This window comes from Cervus canadensis, chromosome 7 (assembly GCF_019320065.1).
Source record: "Cervus canadensis isolate Bull #8, Minnesota chromosome 7, ASM1932006v1, whole genome shotgun sequence".
In the NCBI taxonomy this organism is placed as follows: domain Eukaryota; kingdom Metazoa; phylum Chordata; class Mammalia; order Artiodactyla; family Cervidae; genus Cervus; species Cervus canadensis.
This window is the reverse complement of record NC_057392.1, coordinates 16,030,851-16,045,001: the sequence shown is the minus strand read 5'-3', so window position 1 is coordinate 16,045,001 and position 14,151 is coordinate 16,030,851. Positions and strand designations below refer to the sequence as shown.

Here is a 14,151-nt window from a genome sequence, read left to right as displayed (position 1 = left end):
GATATATACACCACAATTTCACTGCAGGACTATTTACAATAGCCAAGTCATGGAAACAGCCTAACTGTCCATCGACGGCTGAATGGATAAAGAAGACATGGCACATCCATATGCAACGAAATAATGCCATTTGCAGCAACATGGATGAACCTAGAGATTATCATACCAAGTGAAGTAAGCCAGACAGAGAGAACTACCACATGATACTGCTTATATGTGGAATATAAAAAATGATACAAATGAGCTTATTTACAAGACAGAAACAGACTCACAGACATGGAAAGCAAACTTATGATTACCAAAGGAGAAAAGGAGGAATGGAGAGATAAATTAGGAGTTTGGGACTAGAATATGCACACTCCTATATAGAAAATAGATAGTAAGCAAGGACCTACTCTATGGCACAGAGGAACTATACTCAATATCTTGTAATAATATATAATGGGAAAAAATCTAAAAAGGCATATATATATATATAAAGCTAAATAACTTTGCTGTATGCCTGAAACTAACACAATACTGTAAATCAACTATACTTCAATAAAATTTAAAACAATTAAAAAAATCTATAGTGGATTTGATGTTGCTCATGAGGCATATTAATAAGTCCATTCATTTGTTCTTTCATGCATTTACCCAGTTGGTTAGTATTCTATTTATTCTTTAAGCATCAATCTATTGAATTTATTTTTTTTTATTCATTAAACATATTGCTTACTATGTTCCTGGCACATAGACATGGAAGCTCATGTCCTTGTTTTGGGTTAGAAACAACCACCAGCTATTTCTGGTGAACAGGGTCTAAGTATTTTAATTCCTTGTCTGTTACAAACAACGATCCACATGTTTCTGTGGGACTGTTGAAAGATTTATTCCTAACCTGAGACCAAGTAACACACTTGAAATAAATCACTGTTCAGAAAAGGCCTTGAAAAGATAAACAAGACTATAACTCTTAGAAAAAATTCTGTAAGTACCCAATTTATTCATAAAATAATACACTTTCAATATTTATGATTTTTTTCAGTCATATATTTACCATCATTCCCAAATATGCTTTTGGCCGACATATATTTGTAAGGTTAAGATCTATATTTATAATACTGGAGATCATACAAGGCATTTGATTTGCACGTTAAATACTGCCCCCCTTAACAAACAACAAACAGATCTATTGTGCTTTGTCATTTACCTTCCTGTATCTTTGAACAAAAGTAGGCTTCACCTAGGGCATTTTATACTTGCAAAAAGCTTGCCAATTTCTCTATAAGACGATTATACAAGTGAAACATTCATTCTTAGGTTCAAGGGTGGCCAGGTTATATCAAAACAAAACACCTATACCCAAAAGAGTCCCAAGCATTTGTGTTGATGATTCAATTTGCTCTCAGGAGTGATTAGAAGGACAAAGAAGCCCAAGACTAAGCTTAAAGATCAGTCTGGTGGGCCACCTCTCTGAGGAGCCACACCACATGGCCATTTTCTGTGGACAAGTCTCCACTGTCACGGGTCTATTGAAGACTCTTTGAGGTCACACCTAAGGATTGACATAAACACGGGGCCTGCATTGGCATCACCTGGGATTCTGTTACAGCTGCTTGGACCTTGGGCTCACACAGACCTATTGCATTACAGTCTAAATTTTCACAAGATCCTCTGGTGAACTGTATACACAAGGAAGTCTAAGAAGTGCTGGACTGGGTGCCCCAGCCCCACTTTAAGAAGATCACCTCTAGCTGGATAAACCTCTTCTTCAGGGGAGACACCATTCCCAGCAGGGAGGAATTATAGATGACAACTGCAAAAACAGTATGGGTTTTTTTTTTTTTTTTTTTATTTTAAACATGCAAAATACAGTCCATGCATCTGCCATTTTAAAAAGTCTCTCATCCTGTAGCAGATAAAACCAAATATGTTTTGGCTATCAACATTCAAGAAATGTTTCAAAATGCTTTACAGTGTAAAGATAATAAGAAATTTAGCAAAATTTCAACAAACCTGTATAAAAAACAGATACAGATAACTTTTTATTTCAAGGCAACATGCTGTAATGTAAAGAGTAAGTTATAATTATCTGTGTTTCTTTGTAAAAAGTCTTTAACAATACAAGGGATTAACAGATCCAGGCCTCAGGGCTACACATGCAAAAAAAATTGTCAGTTAGTTAAAAATCACCAAACGTGCTATTTTTAAATGTGTATTTGTGTGTCTTTTTAAGTACAGGAGTAATAGAAGTATTAAATATTAGCAGGAATAGTATCTGAGAACTCAGTAAAAGTGTGTACAGTTCATGGAGCCAGTGTCCGGGAAGATTCATACATTTCTGATGAACATTTTGGCTTAATCCCTTTGCCATTGTAATAGTCCACGACTTGGTTTGGGACTTCAGCCAACACGCTCTTTGCCAGGGCAGCTGGAGATGCCTGCAGGGAAGAAGAAATCAGCATGACTCCGGCACCTGGTTGAACTAATCTGACCCAAATCAGCCTAAAACACTTGAATCCTGCTCTGAACAGCAGGTTTCATTCACTCATTCATTTATTCATCATTCATTCTATACTTGTCAGCATCTACTCCAAGCAAGAGTTGTCAGATTGTTGGAAAGTGAGCTTTTAATTTCATAACTGTGATTTTTTCATATCTGTCTCAAAATAAGGAACTATTCACATCTGAGGATGGGTGAACATTGGATGGTAGGAAGAACAGCCTTGCAGTTTTGTGTTTGAATTACATTCAAATCCAGACACCTATTTATGTTCCAGGCACTCTGGGAGTGTTCATAGTGTCTGTGGTTCTTGCCATTAGGGAAGTTGCAGTCGTGTGAAGGATTTCCTTGGTGGCTTGCTGCTGCTGCTAAGTCGCAGCAGTTGTGTCCAACTTTGTGCGACCCCATAGACGGCAGCCCACCAGGCTCCTCCATCCCTGGGATTCTCCAGGCAAGAACACTGGAGTGGGTTGCCATTGCCTTCTCCCTCCTTGGTGGCTTAGACGTTAAAGAATCTGATAGCGATGTAGGAGATGCAGGTTTTATCCCTGAGTTCGGGAAGATCCTCTGGGGGAGGAAATAGCAACCCACTCCAGTATTCTTGCTTGGAGAATCCCATGGACAGAGGAGTCTGGTAGGTTACAGTCCATGGGGTAACAAAGAGACACAACTGAGTGACTAACACACATGTGCACACACACACACACACACACACACACACACACACACGAGTCATGTGAGGGGAGCCTGGTGGGGCCAAAATGAACCCTCCCATGAGGCAGAACACAATCCATGCCACAGAGCAGCAGATCACATCACATGTGAACTTATTAGAAATTAAGATCCTTAAACTCATCCCAGAGCTAATGAATCAGAATCTGAGTTTTAACTCAATGCCTAGGTGACTCCTATGCATATTGAAATTTGAGAAGCACTGCCCTAGGGAGTCACAAACACTGTGTGACCAGAGCACAGAAAATCAGGAGAGTAAGTCATCTAAGAGATCACAGCAGGCTTCCAAGAGGAGATAGCATTTAAGTTGGGTATGTTTTGAAACAGGGAGAAGGAGAGGACTGGCGTTTGATCATTCTAGGGACAGTGAGTCATCTGATGGGGCTCTGAAGGAAGTGTGTATTAGGGATGCAGGATTGGCTGTGCTTTCGGCTGGAAAATGAGCTCGTGTCTGAGTGATGGAATGTCTTGAATACTGCGCTAGTTTATGTAGCCTTTCTTCTATCAGCATTATAGACTTTAAGCCTTGGGGCAGAGGAAGGTGGAGGCTGACATTCTGCATGGACTCTGGACTCATGCAGAGCTGGGCCTGACCTCTGACCCTGGCACTCATTATTAACTGCCCAGCCCCTGGGCAAGTAAGATTGCCTGAATCTCCTCGTTAGCAGTTACTGCAGAGGTTGAGAACTTGAGGCAGAGTGAAACGTTTGAAGTCCCTCAGGAAAAATCCTGAAGGAAAGAGGGCTGGCCTAAATGCCAGGTGACGAGGTTTCTAGCTCTTGCCTTCCTTGTCACTCAGCCTTTCAACTTTGCTAAGCCCTGATGTTTTGAGACAAGAAAGGAAAGAATAGGAATTCATTCTACCTCAAATATTCTAGGTGGCTCAAAATGCAAGAGATCTTAAAAATTTCAAAAACAATCTGAAAATACTGTGCTTCTAAAGTGACTGCTCACATTTTGAAGATATCAGTATGCTGGCCATTGGCATCCGTTAATACTCTTTTATTTTATAAATAACTGCTCAGGTGTTAGTTAGATCATGGCCAACTTGTACACTGGGGAAAACACAAGAGTCATTTCCTCCCTTTTCTCTCTGGTTGTTGCTCACACAAAGGTTAGAAAGATAAAGACTTGATTTCCCAGTCTTCCTGGCATGTAGGGATGCCACGTGACCCAATTTCACTATTTGAGACCCAAGTGAAGTTTCCTGGGGGCTGTTTCTTGGAAAGCTCTTCAATAGACATCATCAGTTCTATAACTCTTTCCCCTTCCTTTTTACCTTGAACTAGAATGTGATTTCTAGAGCTTTGGCAACCATTTTATCATTATGAGGGAATAGCAAAAAGAATCTCTAAGTGGTACTGACACTACTGAATAACTGAAAAAACTAGCCAGTAGCCACTAGCCCCTAATATTTAGTTACATGAGAAAAGTATATTTGTACTTACATAATCAATTTTGGCACTATTTCTATTTTGCTATACTAGATATGTTTGATTATTTTTCATGTGGGGACTATTCCTCTGGAAGAGGACTATTCCTCTTAAAAGCATAGGATGCTTACAAGCCTCTCTGGCCTCTGCCTGTTGGATGCAAGTAGCTGTCAAAAATGTCTCTAGCCATTGCCAAGTTTTTCTGGGGAGAAAAATCATCCTTGGTTAAGAACAACTCATGTGATCCACTGTGATATGGGTTTGCTGTTATTTTAAGACAAAAATATTCCTGACCAGTGTGTCAAATAGAACTTGCTTGGGTGATAAAAGTATTCTGTATCTATGCTGTCCAATGCGGTAGTCACCAGACACATGGTGTCTCTGAGCCCCTGCGATATGGCTAGTATGACTGAAAAACCAATTTTTAAATTTTAATGAATTTAAATTTAAATAACCACATGTGGCCCTTTGCTACCGTGTTGGATGGCACAGCTCCCAGTGATTCTCCTGCCCTTTGCACATCTGTGCTGGTGGTTCTGGTGAGCAAAAACTGCTTAGAGGTCCTTAGGTTGGGAAAAGGAAGAAAATACGAAAGTATATCTGGCAACAACAGTAATAACAGCTGCATTTATTAACCTCCTACATGCACCAGGCACTGTGCTGAGCTTTAAACAGGCCCTTCCTCTAGTCTTCCAAAGTGTGTGTCATTTACCCCATTTTACAAATGAAAGTCTGCGACACAGAGAGGTTAAGTAAATTGCCTTGAGTCACAACAGCCCACAGCCTCTGCCTGTCTGAAGGTCTGAGTTACTTTGCAGAGCAGAAAAAGAGGCAATTCATGGGTTCCTGGCTATATGAAATGATATCAGCACCTCATCTTGTGCTTTATTTATGGTTTATTGAATTCAGAGTAGGTTAGTTGGATAATGAAATGGTTCTCAGAATCTAATTTGAAATTCAGGAAGATAAGGTGGGTGTTGAGCTCCTGGTGCTCTGCTCTGCCGTCCACAGGAAGCTAGGGCCCTGGGGCAGAGGGACGGCCAGCACACCCCCTTCCTGGCCCCATGAGGCACTTCCTTATTGCAGGTGTCCCTCTTCCCCTCCCGACACCCCACCAAGGTCTGCCTCCTTCATGTCCCAACTCCACCAAGGTCTGCCTCCTTCCTGTCCCAACTCCACCAAGGTCTGCCTCCTCATGTCCCAACTCCGGCCACGTCTCTGAAGTTTTGTAGTGACAGGGTAGCCCTCCTCAACCACCCACGGATCACTTAGGTGGACACCTGTGTTCCAACTGGGCAATTCTCCAGTCAGTTCCTGGAGGAGGTTGGGCCCATGGCTCCTTATCTCCCTGTGGTCCCAGTGCAAGCGCGCAGCAGGCAGTCTGTAAGTGTGTGAGGGAGAGCAGGGGCTGGAGCAAAGGCTGCAGCCCTACATGGCAATGAGGCATGTTTGTGTGTGCGTGTGTGTGTGTGTGTGTGAGTGTGTGTCTGCAGCGGGTAGGCAGAGAGTGGTTTGGGGAAACTCCTGAACCCCTCATCATTCAGGCAATATTGCGGGTGGTGGTCACTCCTGTGGTACTTCTGTCAGCTGACAAGATGGGGCAGGACACTATGGTCTGGAAAAACACTTTCTCCCACCTTGGCATCACCCTAGCAACTAGCTTCATTGATGGACACAACTGTAGGGGCTTCAGCTCCAGCACACCCCGACTTGACAGAGATGCCCCTCCTTGCTTTCCTGTGCAGACACTTTGGGGGCTTGAAACCTCCCCTTGGGCAAGTTGAAGATAGGCTATGGTAGCAAAGGGACCCTTCCCCCAGGCTTACTGCCCACATTTGTGGCAGCTTTCACAAGGGGCGTGGAATGAAAGAACACAGGGGACTCTATAACCCAGCAGGGCTCTTCAGGGCCACCACCAACCCAGAGGGAAACTTCGTGTGAGTCAGAAAAAAAACATTTCTTTTTAAACCCATTAGTCATGAGCCAGTTTTGAGTCTACCTTGGCAAACCAATTCCAGCATTTTCCCCGACTGATCACAATCAACTGTTTAATATTATCCTTTAAACTAACTTTGTCATCTTGCTGGTTCTTTCACTACTGAATTAAATAAATCTTTGATTCTGCTTACTATATATTTATAGAGGATTTAGGATTCTATCATTTTGAAAACATACTTTGCCAAGGCAAACACAGGTCTCTGCCAGGGCACATGGCTTGACAAGGAGAACTGAGGCTGCATTTCAGCTCCTCTTTACTACTTCATCCGGGTACCCTTGAGCAGGAAACAACCTGTCCAACTGTATATGCCAGCCTTGGGAACACTGAAGACCCTAAATTATGTAGATGAGGCCAGGTTCCAATGAAAGTTTGGCTACATAGTTAGCATGACTCCTCATCCATATAACTCACGGCATACATCCTTCTCCAATGAGTCAAGCTTTACATGTTCTAGCTGGGAGTTGGCCTGGCCCAGGCAGGTATGGCTGGCATTGCTTCACTACCAACACTGGTAGAAAAATGGGGTGTTTCTGCTCTCCCAAGGGAAGCCCTCAAAATATGCATACGTGTTTGAAGTTCCTGAAGGGCACGAACTGGACGATGTCACGGAGGACAGGCTCTCCCTTGGGGGATCTCAGAATCCCATCATCACCGTCCAGCATCTGCATGTCGCTGAAGTCTGCGTTGCCTACTCCCACGATGATGACTGACATGGGGAGGTGGGAGGCATGGACGATGGCCTCCCGCGTGTCGGCCATGTCTGTGATGACCCCATCAGTCAGGATCAGCAGGATGAAGTATTGCTGCCATAAGTCGGACATCAGGAGACAATAGGGACAGAGAGGCGGGGGAGACAAGGACAAAGCCAGTTACACACTCAGGTGGCTCCAGTGCACACTGACCGCAGCAAAAGTGATGACTAACTTTTCCTGAATGCCTGAGTTTACAGCCCTAAACACCAACGACTTAGGATGAATGGAGCTTAAAGGCCAGCTCAGTAATTGCAAGTAAATCCAAATAATCACCTTAGTGATGTTTATAAAGCACAGCATATAGACAGAATAGTAGAGGAGTCAGGGGGCTGGTTTCAAAGCCTCGTTCTCTGAAATGGTGGGAATTTTCTCCTGAATCCTCTGGGTCTCACCCTTTTCATCTCTCAAGTGAGTGGTGGAGCTGGATCATTCATAGGGTCCTCTTCAGCTTGGAGATTTGCAAGTCTAAAGTGGAGCTGCCTAATTTAGCCAACAGCTCCTTGTGACTACTGAGGGCTTGAAATGCCATGAAAGCAATGGAGAAACAGAATTTTAAATTTTATCTCATTCAAATAAATTTAAATTTAACTTAAAAAAATGGATACCTGATTGATTTACTGGAAATCTTTTTAAGTATATTTGCACAACTATAAATATGTGAATCTAGGGGACATATGTATACCTATGTCTGATTCTTGTTGATGTTTGACAGAAAACAACAAAATTCTGTAAAGCAATTATCCTTGGATTAAAAAATAAATTTAAAAATATGTGAATCTACTTTTTCAATTATCAATTTATTGAATCTATATAAGGATCAAGTATTTTTGATGACAATTTAGCATCCAAATTGAGATGATATAAGGATAAAATACACACTAGATTTTGAAGACTTAGTACAAAAAATAACTTAAAATACTTTATTAATAATTTTTATATGGAGTACCTCTTAAGATGATGGTTTTAGTTATGCTGGGTTAAATAAAATATGTTACTAAAATGAATTCCCCTGTTTCTGTTCAGCTTTAAACTGTGACTACTGGAGAATTAAAAATTTCTGCACACCTCCCACTCTATTTCTAGAGGGTGGCACCGCACTAAAGCCCTAGGAGAGGTGAGGATTGTGGGCTCTCCTTCTTTAGGTCGTGTGCCCTGGACTGGTGAGTGGTCTGCGGGTGGCTGCCCTTCCCCGAGGATGGGGGCGGAAGGCTCTTACTGCTCTGTTATGGCTGAACAGGCTTGTGGGAGTCTCATCTGAGACAGAGACGGGGCAGGAGGCTCCATACTCATCAGCACACGGAGGGCTAGGGAAGGGCAATGGGGTCTGAAGAGGGAAAGTTCAGGAAGGACCTCACTGTCCTTAGTTGTTAGAGGCATCATGACAGCCTCTCGGATGAGAGGGGATTCAGAAATGAGGTTACTGAGATGCTGCTCACACCAAACTCTAAAGAACTTTTAATGCAACCTTCACAATATGCTCATCTACAGGGAATAAGTGTGGGATGGTGAAATCACTTCAAGTTGCCACATTTCAAAGGAGAAAGACTAGATAGAAAATCACATGTTGAACACATCTGGTTTTGAGAATCACACTTAAAAGGTTGCATATAGGGCTGGCAGTGCTAGAGAGTTCCCATTTTTCTCTGTGAGTCTGAAAAAAATATTTTTAAACAAAACAACCCAGTCAAAATACAACTGGAGAGAAGGGAAATTCATACTATGATGAAGACAGACATGTGTCCTTAATGCTTTTCATACAGTTTAATATAGAGGCAAATTCTGTTCCATGTCTGCTAATTACCCACCCCTAGTTCTAACTGAACAATTTTTAAATTCATTTGAGTTATCAATTTTCATCCATACTGATGCTTTTGGAGTCTTATACATTCACAGAGAAAGTGGCCTGGGAGTTTGGAGGAAGGTTTTAATCAGGGAAAGTGATGGAGGAGCTAGGGAGGTGCAGGGAGAAGGGGCCAAAGGAGGCAACTTGGTGGCTTAGGGATGGACGGATATGATGTAGGAAATACCAGACCATAAATGACTCTTTGCAGGGTGCGCCTTGGAGGCTATAACAGGCACCAAATCTGGCTGGAGACTCCTCCTGATCCCTGAGAAGGTGGCCTTGTGAGTGAATCACACTTCTGCACCCCCACCATTCACTCCTCACCCTCCCCTAACTCCTGTCTGATCTGATCTTCATGGTTCAGGGCATGGATCTCCCCTACCTGTCCCCTACAACACCTCCAGGAGCAAACAACCTGACAACCACACCACCATATCGAGGCATTTAGAGTTGTCACTGTCTAGATCGGGCGTTGGGAAAATATTTTCTGTAAACGGGCTATAATAAATACTTTAGGCTATGTGGGCCATAATCATGTCCATGGTAATGACCTAACTCTGCCAGTTAGAATGAAAATAGCCATAGATATTACTTAACAGGAATGTGCATGGCTGTGTTCCAATAAAACTTTACTGAGGGACACAAGTTTGGATGTCATATAACTTTTGCATGCCATGAAATATGATTCTCCTTTTGATTTTTTTTCAACCATTTAAAACTGTAGAAGCCATTCTAGCTAACTGAAAAACAGATTGCAGAGTGTTGCTGGCTTTTTATTTAGAGCAGGGATTCCTTTTTTTCCCCCTAGTATTATTTATTCATTCTTTATTTCTCTCTCATTTGCCTTGATTTCATTAAAAAAAATTTTTTTTTAACTGAAGGATAATTGCTATACAGGTTTTTTTTGTTTGTTTGTTTCTGCCAAACATCAGGATGAAGCAGCCATAGGTATACATATGTAACAACCTAGAGAGGTGGGATGGTGAGGGAGATGGGAGGGAGGTTTAAGAGGTAGAGCAGGGATTCTTAACTTGGGCTTGCAGACTGTTGAATTGAAATAATTTCAGGTCATCTGCATAGTTGGGGTAAATTAAAGTTCTATTTTCACTTACCTTTAACTAAAAATGCATCATTTTTCAATTCTGAGTATAATCAGCAAATAAAATTGGTTTTAACTGTACTTATGACTGAGTCACCAATAGAAATCACAAAATATGTTCCTGTTATAATAGAGTGTATCATTTACATTCAATATTACTTAGAAATAACAGAATTATTAGGCCAGCCACTAATTCTCATAATTTAAATTTATTGCTATACTTATGATGCTTCTATGTCACATTTAAAAATATTTAGTTAACTGCATTTCAACATAATTGGTTTATTTTATAACATATAAAGTAATGTCCATTTAAAGGCCGTTCTGAGGAGGGAGTCCATGGGCTTCACCAGCTGCTAATGGTGTCCATGGATCAAAAAGGGTTAAGAAGCTCTGGTCTGAAGAGACTGTCAAGATTCTAGACCTGATCCTTCCAGGTTTAATCTAGCTAAAGGTAATAGGCTGCAGACTGCTGGATCGAAACCCTGATGGAAATTCCCAGTAAAGCTTGCAGTAACAGTTGCTTCCAAAGTCAGGCTAGGAAAATGCTCATGGGTGAAACATTATAGTCTGAATGTACTTGAGGTCCTGTTTAAATAAGGAGGGGATTTTTTTCCTTTCTAGAAGAGTTTCATAAAACTGGGGAGAAAATCCTATAGCCACAGACTTCCTGACACCACTTGCCTACAAGGTTCAAGGTTAGGACACTTAGCAATCAGTGATAACAAGGGGCCCTGGACCACACTCTGTTAATAAGATAACAGAAACTCTGGGGGAAAGCATCAGTGTTCCTGGAATACAGGAATGAGTTATTTGAGAAGATGTGGATTAGATCCTTCCAGTACTGTTTTCTGATCTGTCCTTTCAGAGCAGATCCACCTGATCCTGGAGGAGTAAGTGAAGCCAAAAACCTCATTCTGGTTTCTATTAATCCAGAATGCGCACTTATGTCAGATTCTCTTTACTCCTGTGAGTGTTGGTACCCTAGAGAGGCTGAGATAACTCAGTTCTCAAACTGGGCTCCATGGAGCCCTAGGGATGCCTTGGATCCTCTTAAGAATAAATTAGCTAAGGAGAATAGACAAGTGTGGACCCCACCCCTTAGCCCAGATTCAGTCAGAACAGTCTGTTTTCTTAAAATCTATATGTTTGGTTTCTAAACAAGATATTATTTGAAGAACTTGAGGTTCTGGTGATTTAAAAGGGGCTAAAATAAAAGAAATACTGATCGTGTCCAGCCCTATCCCTAAACCTTGCGTCTGTGAGGATTCAAAATTTCTCCAAGGCCTCTTGGGTTTGGTAAGACGGAGTTGCTATTGACTTTGACAAGTGTGGTCTTCAGAGTGATGTCAGGAGCAAAGTTTGGATGGTATGGGTAGAGGCACCAGTGGAAAGAGAGATGGAGATGGTGAGTATGGGCAGTTCTTTCAATGAATTTTGCTCAAAAAGAGTAAAATAAGGGACAGTAACTGAAGGGTAGAGTGGTGTCAAGGGAGAGCTTTGAACTTAAGAGATATTACAACATGTTTTATTTGCTAATAGGACTGAGTCTTCAGTAGAAAGAGAAATAGATGATAAGGAGAGATGTTCTTTATGCAAATCCAGTGGTGTGGAACCCAGGATAAAATCATAAAGAAAATTTCAGACATCATTAATATTCTGCTAAATCTGAAAAAAACTTCATAAAACCATAAAAAGGGACATAATGATGGTAATGAAAAAAGATACATAGAAAAATTATTATATTATGGTAATATATGTAACTCTAATGTAATTGGGTGGCACTTCCCAGGTGGTGCTAGTATTAAAGAACCTGCCTGCCCGTGCAGGAGATGTAAGAGACACAAGTTTGATCCCTGGGTTGGGAAGATCCCTTGGAGAAGGGCATGGCAATCCATTCCAATATTCTTGTTTGGAGAATCCCATGGACAGACAGTCTGGCAGGCTACAGTCCACGAGGTCACAAAGAGTCGGACACAACTGAAGTGACTTAGCATGCACACCATGTATTAGGAAAAAAACCAAACTCTGGCCTTTCAGCTTTGGTTTGCATTTTTCTTAAGAAAACCACCAATAGGACCTCAAACAAATCTTCCCCATGATGTTGTGTGTTACTTCACTTGACTACTAGGTAGAAAAATAACCCATCATTTTATTTCACTTCCATCTGTAGTCTGGATATCCTGGAAGGTAAGCTTAGTTTTGGACAGTTTTTTTTTCTTTCCCAGGAACTGAAGGTGAGTTGAGCATTGTGACGTAGACCTACACTCCAGAGAGTACAGAGGCTTCCCTTGTTCGGTGCCTCCTGCGTTCAGGTAATGTTGAAGACATTTGAGTTGTGTCATCCCTAAACCTCATGTTAATCCAGCAGAGACGAGCATGATTATCCCCATTTTTCAGATGAGGAGACTGAGGACTGGGTTAAATCATTTATTCAAACTTATGCAGGTAAAAGCGCAAATTCATTGTCAGAGTGGGGTGGGTGCCATGGCCAGTATCCAGGGGAGGAAGGGTAGGTACCCACTAGCGGGTAGACCACCCGTCTCCTTACCGATGCCTCCTTGGTATTGGTCTCCTCTGATGCTGACTTGGCCACCTTCTGGATGATGGGAGCGATGTTGGTGGGCCCGTAGAGCTGGAGTTTGGGAAGGCAGCTCTGATAGGCTTCCACAACTCCTTGAATCCCTGAGGTAAAATCGGCAAAGATCAATAGCTAAATAGTCTTCTAAATATATTTAAATTCAAACACACACACACACACACACTCACACACGAAGCATTAACTTCCCTCAAAGAGTCCTTATCAATAGCACATTTATGTCCTTAAGATAAAAAAGAAAACATCACAACTGGGCTGGTGTTACTGCCTCCATTCCACTAAAATCATTCTCTTTATGCATTTTAGTTATTTTTTGAAATTGGTTTGGGAAGAATTTATTAATGAATGATTGTGTTTCCTACAGAATATGACCAAGTTTTTTTAATGACAAAAAGAATATTCTAGACCCAGTTAAAAAATGTCAGTTACAAACCTATGTATTCCCAAAACTTTTCTACACTTTCAAAAATAAGGGGTTCATGCTGGGGATATTTTGCAACCCTACGACTTAAAACTCAGAGAGAAATTTTTCAGTCAGAACTCATCCTCTTAAAAGGTTCACATCAAAAGCGATCATTTTTACAGGTGAAGAAACTGAGGCTCAGAGAGGTTTGTTGCAGACTCAGGATTCACACCAGGTGTGTCTGGCTCTAAGGGCCATGCTCAAGGCTTTAACATTTCTCCAGTTTTTGGAGCACCCTGTTGACTGTAGTACACCCACCCCAGGCCACCTATGTGAGTAACGTGTACATGCAGCCGTCTCTCCAGAGGCTAAAGTCTTTGTGGGCAGGAATTGCACCTTCCTCTCTCATAAGCTCAAGACATGTCAGGCACATAGTAGCTGCTCCCTAAATGTGTGATGGATGAGGAAAATGACTGTTACTGTTATCTGTTGGGGACTGTAATACAGACAAGTGACACTCATCACCATAGGCACCCCTCATTTAAGGGGGCTTCCACCCAAACATCATGACAGGTAGGCTTTGTTTGTGGAGCTTCTCCCAGCCTGAGTCTTGACTGCACAGTGAAGGTTCTAATCACGATCCCACAGTGACACAGTCCCGTTACCAGTGATTTTTGTTCAAAGGGTCCTGTCCATACCTGTGCCTCTGTTCCCTCTTCCTTCCCCTGTTTCATCTCATCCTCCTAAAGCCCTCTGTACCCTAAAACAGCACACTGGTCTAGTTTCAGGCCAGAGAGACTCACAAA

General features: G+C 41.8%; 1 protein-coding gene across 6 annotated transcripts in view; it reads right to left on the bottom strand.

Moving 5' to 3' along the window:
* Positions 1-965: 965 nt before the first annotated feature.
* Positions 966-14,151, bottom strand: part of CPNE4 (copine 4) — a 676,149-nt gene continuing 662,963 nt past the window's right edge. For 5 of the 6 annotated variants that reach the window (XM_043474407.1, XM_043474408.1, XM_043474403.1 and 2 more), the window contains 3 exons: positions 12,895-13,028; positions 7,216-7,452; positions 966-2,423 (listed from right to left, as the gene is read on the bottom strand). In XM_043474407.1, the coding sequence (XP_043330342.1) occupies positions 2,289-2,423; positions 7,216-7,452; positions 12,895-13,028 (506 nt within the window). In that variant the 3' untranslated portion in view covers positions 966-2,288. The remainder of the gene's footprint in view (positions 2,424-7,215; positions 7,453-12,894; positions 13,029-14,151) is intronic. The other variant, XM_043474409.1, reaches the window with a different exon arrangement.